General features: G+C 41.8%; 1 protein-coding gene across 1 annotated transcript in view; it reads left to right on the top strand.

The window, feature by feature from the left end:
• CABIN1 (calcineurin binding protein 1) overlaps window positions 1-12,120 on the top strand; it is a 306,607-nt gene that overhangs the window by 118,201 nt on the left and 176,286 nt on the right. Inside the window, 2 exon segments of the mRNA XM_068238192.1 lie at window positions 4,130-4,306; window positions 10,659-10,981. Of these exon segments, the coding sequence (XP_068094293.1) occupies window positions 4,130-4,306; window positions 10,659-10,981 (500 nt within the window).

Below are 12,120 nucleotides of genomic sequence, written 5' to 3' on the forward strand. Positions count from 1 at the left end.
TTGCAGCCCCACTGGAGTCATCCTTTGCCCACAAGGTCCATGCAAGTCCCTGGGGCCAACAGTGGTGATTCTGCTAAGCTGGCCGACCTAACTAAGTAACACCCACCCTACTTGCAAATGCAAGGTTTTCTGAATGGATCTTGGGACATACTGACTGACAAGGGCAATTTCGCTGGAACGACTGCACAAAACCACTAAACTATTACAGTTTAGTCCCCTACAGTGCTGCCCATAATTATTCATACCCCTGGCAAATGTTGACTTACTAGAGTTACTTTTATTCAACCAGCAAGTTATTTTTTGACAGGAAATTACATAGGTGTCACCCAAAAGATAAGACGATGTACAAGAGGCATTGTTGTGTTAAAGAGGAACTCCAGTGAATATTTTACTGTTGGCAGGTGGTGTAGCTGCTGCATGGTTTTTGGAAGTTGGAAACAGCTGTAAACAGCTATTTCCAACAGTGCAACAAGGTTCACAGACAGGAAACTGCCAAAAGTTCGAACTTTTCTTTTGGGAGGGGTTACTTGTGGGAGGGGTTTCACCACAATATCATTCATACAGTGCCCCCTGATGGTATGTTTGTGAAAAGGAATAGATTTCTCATGTAAAAGGGGGTTTCAGCGACCGATTGGGATAAAGTTCCATTTTTGGACGGAGTTTCTCTTTAAAAAAAAAAAACTTTCTCAGCCTTTATTTACATTTAAGCAAAAAGTGTCCAGTCCAAAATTATTCATACCCTTCTCAATAATCAATAGAAACACCTTTATTGGCTATTACAGCAATCAAACGCTTTCTATAGTTGCAGACCAGCTTTTTGTATCTCTATAGGTATTTTTGCCCATTCATCTTTAGCAATGAGCTCCAAATCTTTCAGGTTGGAGGGTCTTCTTGCCATCACCCTGATCTTTAGCTCCCTCCACAGATTCTCAATTGGATTCAAGTCAGGATTCTGTCTGGGCCACTCCAAAATGTTAATGTTGTTGTCTGCTAACCATTTCTTCACTATTTTTGCTGTGTGTTTTGGGTCATTGTCATGCTGAAATGTCCACTGGTGCCCAAGGCCAAGTTTCTCTGCAGACTGCCTGATGTTGTCGTTGAGAATCCCTATGTATTGCTCTTTTGGTCATGGTGCCATTTACTGTGATTAGGTTCCCCGGTCCATTGGCTGAAAAACATCCCCAAAGCTTTAGGTTCCCACAACCATGTTTGACAGTGGGGATGGTGTTCTTTGCGTTGAAGGTTTCTCCTTTTTTACGCCAAATGAAGTAAACATCATTTTGACCGAACAACTCAATTTTTGTTTCATCTGACCATAACACAGACGACCATAAGTCTTCTTCTTTGTCCAGATGAGCATTTGCAAAGGCCAAGTGAGCTTTTGTGTGCCTTATCTGGACAAGCGACGTCCTCCTTGGTCTGCATCCGTGGAACCCAGCAGTGTGCATTGTCCGTTGGATTGTCTGCCTTGAGACATTTCCACCAGCAGAGCCCAGATTCACCAGGATGGCATTGGTGGTGATCCTTGTATTCTTTTTTACCTCTCTCACTATCCTCCTGGCTAGCACAGGTGTCGCTTTTGGCTTCTGTCCACGTCCTCTGAGATTTTCCACAGTGAGGAACATCTTGTATTTTTTAATAATACTTTGCACTGTAGCCATTGAAACTTGAAAACATTTAGAAATGACGCTGTAGCCCTTTCCTGACTTGTGAGCAGCCACAATGCGCAGCCGCAGGTCCTCACTGAGCTCCATTATCTTAGCCACGACTGTCCACAAACCAACTGCAGAGAGCTGCTGTTTTTCACCTGTTGAGTTCATTAAAACATCTATTCCCAATTAAACAGGGTAATTAGGATGCTTTTGAACAGCTTGGACTATTTGGAATGGTAGAGAACTTTGGATTTTCCCACAGACTGTGACAGTTTGTGAGGGGTATGAATCATTTTGGACTGGACATTTTTTGCTCAAGTGTAAATACAAGCTAAGAAATGGTTGTTTTTCCACAATGCCTCTTGAACATCATATTATTATTTTTTGGGAGACACCAATGTCATTTCCCTTCAAAAAATGACTTGCTGGTTGAATAAAAGTAACTTTAAGTCAAAATTTGCCAGGGATATGAATAATTATGGGGAGCACTGTATCTAGTATCTACCTTTACTAATAATGAAAAGTCTGGATGGTAAACTAGCATTTTAAAAAGAGAAATGTCCCTGAAGCTGTTTTTTTTTTTAAGAAACAGGTGACTTGAAACATTTTTAGTTCATTGCCTCTGAACTCATTGCAAATACAAACAAAAAAATTTTTTCAAAGCTTCAGGTGGCAGTAGCTCTTATCTTCTTGGTAAGAGAACATTTTTTTGGGATACATCCCACTGCTCAATGCAGTTATTCTTGGTACACCATTTGGTTCCGGAATAATAATGTTACAACTCTATTAAATCATTAAAAATTATTTATTTAATATGTCTAGAAGCAGAGGTTTCTCTAATTTTATTGCAGCGATAACGCCCTAGTTATCACAAGGTAAAGTAAGACATACCCAAAATTAAGCACTCCCCTCTTTATATTAAAAAAAACAAAACAAAAAAGGATTGACATGTTTTGTCAGGGTTACCTACTTTTTCTAGTACAAAGCATGTCCTGAACATGCCTCAGGCCTAGTTCACACCACAAAACACAATCACTAGCGCTTAGCATTTGAAAATTTGCAAAGCAATTTTCAGAGCGATTTTTGAATGAATGTGTGTTTTTGTACATTCATTCAAGCTGAATTGCTCCAAAGATGCTACTTGCAGCACATTTGCACTGCTGTGGCAACAACATCATAGGGTTATTTTAGCCAAGTGCTTTTTAAAACATGGGTGCTTTGAAAAGCACTCAAAAGCATCCTTGGTGTGGTGCTTGTACCATACTGGGAAACTGCCCATGTGCAGAGGTCCAAGAGTATATTGTACAGAGTGCACTATCGGGTATTCTGCAATTGCTACATGTAGTGTTGTGGTTGTTTCAAAATGCATACTTGGCTAAACTGATTTTTCTTTTGGGCTGTGTCCCATCTTACTGTTGCTATGGTGGAAGGACCTATCTGTCACTGCAGCTTCACCCCTGTCACACACTTCTGCTGGTTGATAAGGTGTGGCTTGACCCCATTTCTCATGTGACCTCTCCTATGTCCACTCATTGGTGCAGCATGGCACCTGGTGACTAGTACCCTAGCTTGATGCCCACAGTGACTTCATCACAAGCACAGCCCATGGGGACATGTTAAGAATAAATGATTTAATTGAGCATCCCCTTCTCAAAAGAGGGTGGTGATTGAGAACAGAAAACACTGGTTAACATGCAGTGGACATGTGCAGTCATTCTTGATGAAAACAATCACAGCAAAATGCTTGTATTTTAAAACAGATCTAGAATCGTTTTTTTTTTTTCCTTTTAAATATTGCATTACCGATCAGATCCATATTTTAAGACGTTTAACAATATTTCTTCAAAACATTGTTTGTGTCCACTGATGATCAGATTTATTTGCACTTTACGGAATAGTTGTGCGTACGTGGATTAATGAATAGGTAATATCAGTGGTGTATTAATGAATGTTGCTAGGTTCTGTAGGGTTTTTGAGGATTCATATTATCCAAGATATTCCTTATATCGAGCATAGCCTTAAGACTGATGACAAGAATTTGCCTGCATATAATGTTTTCACACTTCATTATTAACCAGTTTCTTTCTTTGCATGCGATTTTGCTTTTTTTTTTTTTTTTTTAAGCTGTGTTCAGTTGCATGTGGTAAATATTGGGTGAAAGAATAAAGGTTTGCTGTATCGTGTTGCTGCTTGATTTAGCATAGAGTAGAGTTTTATGACTGTCTTTCCATCTAACAATCTCTATCCCATGTCTATCCAGGTCTACTATTAATTCTGGATCTATTTATTCTCTGTAAATACTGTAAGTCATATGGTTAATATCTGTGTTGCTAGAGAACATCAGGTGTTGTTCTAAGGTTGTTTTGTTGAGTTGTTCTTTCCTGTCCTTTGCTCATGCAGCTCTGTGTTTAATGCTTGCTGGTGGAGGGGTGTTTGGCAACTGATAGTGTTACTCATGGTTTGTTTCCCTCTTTTAGATCGCAGCCAGGATAGTATGGTCATTGTGCTGTCAGACTCTAGCTCCACACAGGATACATTCACAGAACCAGCCAGCTCCCAGGACAGCACCAAGAGACTCTACGTGGACAAGAGGTCCAATTATGTCCAAACTACCCCACATTTCAGGGATGTACAGTCAGCTGGAGAAGACAGAGGTAAGTTCATTTTAGAAAATGTACCTAGCTTCCAGTAGTCACCTTTTCATCATGAACGTCTTGCTTTTTGGATCCTTACTCAACATACTGTGCAACTCCAGCTCTTCTTGTTGAGATCCACCCTCACTTCACTGTGACAGCAAGAAGTTTTTAATCTGGATGCTCCAGTGATGGCTGACAGTCTCCCTCTATGTCCCCGCAGGCTCCTAGCGGCTTCTGGCATGTGTCCGATGCGGGTTAGCTGACACTCCTGCTTCCATGCACTGGGAAAGCTGGAAAGCCACCCCAAGCTTGCGGGGAGATAGAGGGAGACTGTAAGCCATCGCTGGAGCCTCCTTAAGTATTTCAGGGGGGGGGGGGGGGGGTAGGTTTGTGCTATTTCAAGCACATGTATCTGGCATCAGGTGATCCCCTCCGGATACCGGTACTTTGCTGTATTATTGTGACTTATCAGGCCAGTCAGCATTTGCCTTAGCAGTCACCTGATACAATCTGCCAGTTAGCTGTGTGTATAAACCAAGTCTCTGAAGATGCACACAAATCACCTACTACTTTTGGGAGCCAGGCAGAAGAGCCGATGCATGGAATCTGAATCGGGAAGCGGTGCTGTGACCAGTACTGGTATACAGAGGACTGATCAGTGATGCTTTCATGCGGTTTCCATCACTCCACAAACCCTCCGTTTGGAATATTACGTAGTTGTCTTGCAGACTCTCTTTTAGCCCCTTATGCTCTCCTAGTCATTCTGGATCACCATGAGCTATCTGGGTACTCTCTAGTACTGATGCAAGCCCTATTTCATAAAGTCAAAAAATCCCTGCCACGCACTTATGAGGACCAGAAAGTTTGAAACAGCTGTATGCTCACTATAAACCAGTGGTTCTGGATGTGTGCCTGGCTTTTAGGGGCATAACGAGATGCTTTGCATATTTGGGAGGGATGCATAATGGCAAACCATTTTATTTATTTTTTTATCAACAGAGCTGCACTATGTCAGGCAGAGTAATATAACGTATATTATATTGTATATTAGTCCTATCCTGCTCTAGTCACATCCTTTGATTCTTGGTCGTTTGGCCACACTTTATTTTTTTTTACATGTCCCTTTTTTTGGAAGGATGAAAGGGATGCAAGCATAAAGGTAAAATTTAGGAAATTATGCAAGTGGCTCAGTTGCAGCCAATTAGTGAGATAAAAGTGATATCCAAGAAAAGTTAAAATCTATCTGAGTGTCCTGTTTGTAATTATTATTTAAAGTGACTGCCAATCTAAAATCTAGTTTCTGAATACAGTTACTGTATTTTTGCCACTAGGTGGCACCTAAGTTAAAACTGGAAGGTGGTGGTTGTAATTAGTTATTATTATCGGGTAGTATGTCCTTAGTGCTGTAACACTTTCTGCAGTACTTTACAATGGAGCATTGCACCAGTTAAAGCATTAGCAGAGGAAGATTTATCAGGTCAAGTGCAAAAAAAGACTGGAGCAAATGTGGAACAATTGCACACAGCAACAGAATAGGTTTCAGTTGTTAACTAAAACTGACTTGCCATTCCGGGGGAAAAAAAAAAAAGAAACTGCTCACGTCTGGTTGACTTTTTTATGTACAGATTGTGATAGTAAACATTAAAGAGGAACTCCAGTGAAAATAATGCAATAAAAAAGTGCTTCATTTTTAAAATAATTATGTATAAATGATTTAGTCGGTGTTTGCCCATTGTAAAATCTTTTAAATCCCTGATTTACATTCTAACATATATCACATGGTGACATTTTTACGGTTGGCAGGTGATGTAGCTGCTGCATGCTTTATTGGCAGTTGGAAACCGCTGTAAACAGCTATTTCCCACAATGCAGCAAGGTTCACAGACAGGAAACTGCCATGAGTATGTACTTTTCTTGTTTCTTGTGAGAGGGGTTTCACCACAATATCAGCCATACAGCGCCCCCTGATGCTCTGTTTGTGAAAAGGAATAGATTTCTCATGTAAAAGGGGGTATTAGCTACTGATTGGGTTAAAGTTCACTTCTTGGTCGGAGTTTCTCTTTAAAGAAAACCTGAATTGAAAATTAAAAGTCAAAATAAACATACACAAGTCATACTTACCTCCTGTGTAGTCTACTCATCAATCTCGTTCTCCTTTCCTGTGTCCTGTTTGTCCACTGTGATCAATGAAATTCTCTGTCCTCCATTTTGAAAATGGCCATTCCTTCATAACAGCTTTCTGGTCAGCACACAGTTAAACTGTAACATCGCCCACTTGAGCCATAGGGAAACATGGACACATCAGTTCTCCTCTCAGCTGTAACTGACAGCAACTGATATATAACTGACAGCAACGGGTATATTTCAGTTCTGAAAAAATATTGTCAGAACTGGAAGTGATCATTGTCAGAAGAAAATGGTGAGCTTCTGAGATGAACTGATGGCAAGGTAACTATGTAATGTTCATTTGAAGTTACCTCATTTGTTTATTTTAAATAATTTTACTCAGTACAGGTTCTCTTTAAGTAACTGGGAGGTAGACCCTGCAGCCCATGCTTATGTTTAACACCTTGCTTTGAAGACTCCAGCTGTTCTTTTAGCAGGGAATGTGATCAGTACTCGGCAGTAGACGACGGTGCAAGGCTGAAATCGGTTTGAAACTGTAGAGAGAGGCATTACTACGGCTAACTACCATAGCACTGGGCACTTTATGTGCATTTTAAACAAGTTTTTAGTTGAAACCCTATTGCACTGGACTCACAATGTATCAGTTTAACTGAGTTTTCCAATTTGTTGAATAAAATTTTCCTGCATTCTATGGAGTACTGACCACATTTATGTAGTACTGACCGCTTCATGTGGTGATGGTCACATTTTTGCACTGTTCAGCAATTGGTGGCTGCAGGAATTATCAGATTGGAAGTTTCGTATTGTCGGAAACGCAGAGGTTGAATTGTTGGCTCTAGATATATGACTTCAATCAGACAGTCAGAAACTCGAAAGTCCAACTCTGACTGGAATAAATAACAAGGCATTAGGCATTTATGAAGTGGGTGCACTGCTTTTAATGTCCTGACCCCCTTTTTGTAGAAAGATGTTAATCATAAAAAGTTGTGTGGTGGGGAATACTTTAAAAAGCTATAAAATCATGAAAGTCATAAAATGTAAAAAGAAAAAAAGAAAACTACTGAAGCACCGCTCCCGGATAGCTGGATGGTGCTGGCAAAAAAATGATTTGCCTGAGCACATCCAGAATTACAAACAGGCTCTACACATACTCAGGCAGGCCCTCTTCGCAGCCAGACACTCCTACTTTTCCTCCCTAATTTCCTCCCAGTCCCACAACTCTAAACTATTCTTTGTTACCTTTATCTCCTTCCTTCGGCCTCCACCTCCCATTCCCTGCACCTCATTTGAGGACTTTGTCTCCTTCTTTAATGAAAAAATCACCAACATCAGGAAAAGCTTCACCCAGCAGCCTCCCCTCTGCATAAAATCCATAAACCTCATATCCTCCCTACCTATCTTCTCATCACTATCTGACTCACTGTCTCCTCTCTCATCTCTAAATTCTGTCCCACAACATGTCCCTCAACCCCATTCCCTCTCACATTATTACTCACCTATCTTCTACCATCTCACCTGTCTTACCCTCCATTTTCAACCTTTCGATCACAAAAGGCATCTTTCCATCCACACTCAAACAAGGCCTCATAAAGCGTATACTCAAAAAACTTTCTTGACTCCCTTTCCCTGCTCAACTATTGCTCTATCTTTCTCCTTCCCTTCTCTTCCAAACTTATTGTGTGCCATGTCTACTCAGACTTAAGGTGGCCATACACTGGTCGATTTGCCAGCAGATTCGACCAACAGATAGATCCCTCTCTGATCGAATCTGATCAGAGAGGGATCGTATGGCTACCTTTACAGCAAACAGATTGTGAACCGATTTCAGCCTGAAACCGTTCACAATCTGTTGTGGTGGTACTGCTGCTGCTGCCCCCGCCCGCCCGCATACATTACCTGCTCCGCCGGCGCGACTCCAGTCCCCCGGTCACCGCTGCTCTGTCTGCGCTCTGGTCTCCAGGTCCGGCATGCCTCACTTCTTCTAGCCCGGCAGGAAGTTTAAACAGTAGAGGGCGCTCTACTGTTTAAACTTCCTGCCGGGCTAGAAGAAGTGAGGCATGCCGGACCTGGAGACCAGAGCGCAGACAGAGCAGCGGTGACCGGGAGACTGGAGTTGCGCCGGCGGAGCAGGTAATGTATTCGGGCTCTATTGCGTCGGTCACTCGAACGCCGCTAGCGATGCGCTCTTTACCCGCGGGCGATCGACGGTTATTTTCCGCACGGCACGATCGACGGGATCGGACGAAATGGATCGAAATTCGGCGTGTGGCGTGAACGATTGGCAGCAGATTCGATCCCAGTGATCGAATCTGCTGTCGAAACGGGCGAAAATCGGGCCAGTGTATGGCCAGCTTTAGTCCCTCACTTCAACGTTAATGCTCAATTTGATGAGCTCCAATCTGGATTCTGCCTCAGCCACTTAACCAAAACTGCTCTACTCAAAGTAAACAATGACCTGGTGACTGCTAAACATAAAAGCCTCTATTCTCATCCTAATAGATCTCTCCTCAGCCTTCCACACAGTCAACCATCATCTCCTTCTACAAATCCTTTCATCCATGGGCATTCAGGATCTTGCTCTCTCCTGGCATGCCTCTTACCTTGCAGATAGGACTCCAGCATCACCTTTTCTCCACTTCCCTGCCTGTTGGAATTCCCCAAGGCTCAATCATTGGACCTCTCCTCTTCTCTGTCTACACTTAGTCTCGGTTAGCACATCAGTTCCTTTGGCTTCTAGTACCAACTATATGCTAACAACACCCAAATCTACTTTTCAGCTCCTGACTTACTCTTAAAGGGACTCCGAGCAGTGCAGAAACTATGGAAAGATGCATATCATTTTAAAGCTCTCTTTCTCCTCTTTCTAATGATATATAAACCACCACCCTACGTCTTTTAGTTTTCGCTATTTTCGCGATTGAAATTGCCGCGGCCGAGATTTCGATCGCGAAAATAGAGAAAACTAAAAGGTGTAGGGCAACGATTTAGGTGTCGTCAGAAAGAGGAGAAAGAGAGCTTTAAAATGATATCCATCAAGCCATAGTTATATTGTATTACACAGGACAACACTTTCCCTAGTGTCAGCAGCTCCATTCTGCTGAATGCAGCTGCTGACTTTGACAAAAAGTCGCCCTGTGTAATACAATATAACTATGGAAAGATGGATATCATTTTAAAGCTCTCTTTCTCCTCTTTCTGACGACACCTAAATCGTTGCCCTACGCCTTTTCGTTTTCTCTATTTTCAAAATCGAAATCGCGGCCGTGGCAATTTCAATCACGAAAATAGCGAAAACTAAAAGGCGTAGGGTAGCGGTTTATATATCATTGGAAAGAGGAGAAAGAGAGCTTTAAAATGATGTGCATCTTTCCATAGTTTCTGCACTGCTCGGAGTCCCTTTAACAGTTCGTGTTCCTGATTGTCTCGATGCAATATCCTTCTTCGTGTGCTCCTGTTTTTCTACGCAACATGGATAAGACTGAAATTGTAATCTTTTCACCTTGCAATTCAATGTCCCTGCCTGACATCACAATCTCTGTTGGTGGCACTTCAACAACGCTCAGGCTCACTCCCTAGGTGTAATCCTAAACTAATTCAAACTACATATAGACAAACTATCCTCCTCTTGTCATCTTCACCATAAAAACATTTCCGGCATCTGCCCTTTTCTTACACAGGACACTACCAAACTTCTTGTGCATGTCCTGATTATTTCACGATGAGACTACTGCAACTCTCAGCTCTGTGGCCTACCAGCTAAACGTTTGGCCCTGCTACAGTCCATCATGATGGAGCAATGCAGAGTGGGCAGGAAGAGTAGGAGAACAATGCCCTCGCTCAGCTAAGTCTGTTCTCCAGGTGAATCACTTGTCAGCATGTTGAGGGTGAAGAGCTGCTTTATACATGCATGCTATATTCTCTGCAGAGGGGGCCCAGACCAGCTGCGGCCATCTAAAGTGTGTATGAACATTGAGTTTCTAATTTTAGGAGAGCAGTACGAGCTAAAGGACTTAGCTCTGTCTCTTGTTGTTTCTTCCTGCCGTTTGAGCTGAAAAATACAAAGTGATTTTTGTTTTTAATTGCCTGTTATTTAAGGTACAATACTGTCTAATTAGTCATTTAATAAAATATGTTTTCCTCCTCACATAGTAGCATTTCACTATTTTTTTGAAATGTTCGCATTGCATTGATTTATTTTTTTTTTAATGATTTTTGACATTTCTTGTATTCTCTAAATCTACAGGAAAAGCAGAGGAACAGGTGGAGCAGACAGATATGACCAGCTCTGCAGAGCACAGACATGTTCCTGAACTTCACACATCCCCCACAGGCCCTGCTATTGCTAGGGCTTTCAGCACACCATTATCTGACCCTAAGAAGAAGATTGAAGCTAGTGGAGAAGTATCAGACTACCCTCTCTCGCTACCTGAAGACTCTGAAGGGCAGCGCAAAGTGTTAATAGAGCAATGCATTACTGCCTTCAAGTTGTGTTTAAGCCGCTTTCCGCAGCACTACAAGAGCCTGTACAGACTGGCCTACCTCTATACTCACAGCCACACACATCAGGTGAGATCAACTTATGTGTACAATTAAAATATACTTTTGTTAATGTCCATATGCAATTTCGGTTGCCTGAAATTATTATTCCAGATTGTTTTTGGTGCCATTTCCAATTGTGTACAGGTGTCACAATGCCCATTGAGAATCCTTTGACAATTTGTCGTGCTAAAAAGTCATGCCTAATCACTATTGTCATCTAATGCTTCAGGTGCCAGAAGCTCATTTCTGCTAGTACTACTACTACTACACTGCTAATACTACTTTTTTCTCCAGTCCATAGTGCAGAACACGGTGCTTGGCAGAGGTCCAGGCAGTGTGTTTCTACTGTGATCATTCCAAACGTGCTACTTAAGATGACCTGTAAAGATTGCTTTGGGTGACAAAAGTTTAAAATACCTAGTCTGTAATATTGTCACATGAAAACTAGCAGGTTGACTTTCATCCATCTAAAATCTGTAGTGTTCTTTTTACCTTTTTTTTTTGCTAAGACTCTTTAACAAAGGAACTAGTTAATATTAGTGAGATTATTTTTAATGAAAAAGACATTGAGGGACATTTATCAAGAGTATCTGAGACAAAATATTGGTAGGTTTTTAGAAATCTATACAAAACTGTCTGACATCGTAAGAATTCACTAGATAGTGCAGTTTCCTTCTAAAACTGTAAAACTGTTGTGAAAGAGGAGGAGTTAGGAAGGTCTTTCAGACAGTGCAATGTGTGAGAGGAAATTCCTGTTGCTGAGGTAGCCAATACATCTTCTCTATTGCATCAATGCTCAGCACTGAAAGGGTGAAGCACTGAACAGCTTCACAGGACACCTGGCAGCAGGGGGCAGGAGCAGTTCACAAAGGATGCCTAGTGTGCAATGTACAAGCCGTGTAGAACTGCTATTAAGCACTTCTTAATCTGCAGCAGTTTAGGGATGGATTTGCAGTTTTCTTAACTGTAGTGTGGCTCTAGAAATTCACGCTAAACTGCCACTATTAGGATTTAAGAAGTTTGGATGGTGTAATGGTTAAGGGCTCTGCCTCTGACACAGGAGACCAGGGTTCGAATCTCGGCTCTGTCTGTTCAGTAATTCAGCGCCTATTCATTAGGAGACCTTAGGCAAGTCTCCCTAACACTGCTACTGCCTATAGAGCGCG

This window comes from Hyperolius riggenbachi, chromosome 1 (assembly GCF_040937935.1).
Source record: "Hyperolius riggenbachi isolate aHypRig1 chromosome 1, aHypRig1.pri, whole genome shotgun sequence".
Taxonomy (NCBI): domain Eukaryota; kingdom Metazoa; phylum Chordata; class Amphibia; order Anura; family Hyperoliidae; genus Hyperolius; species Hyperolius riggenbachi.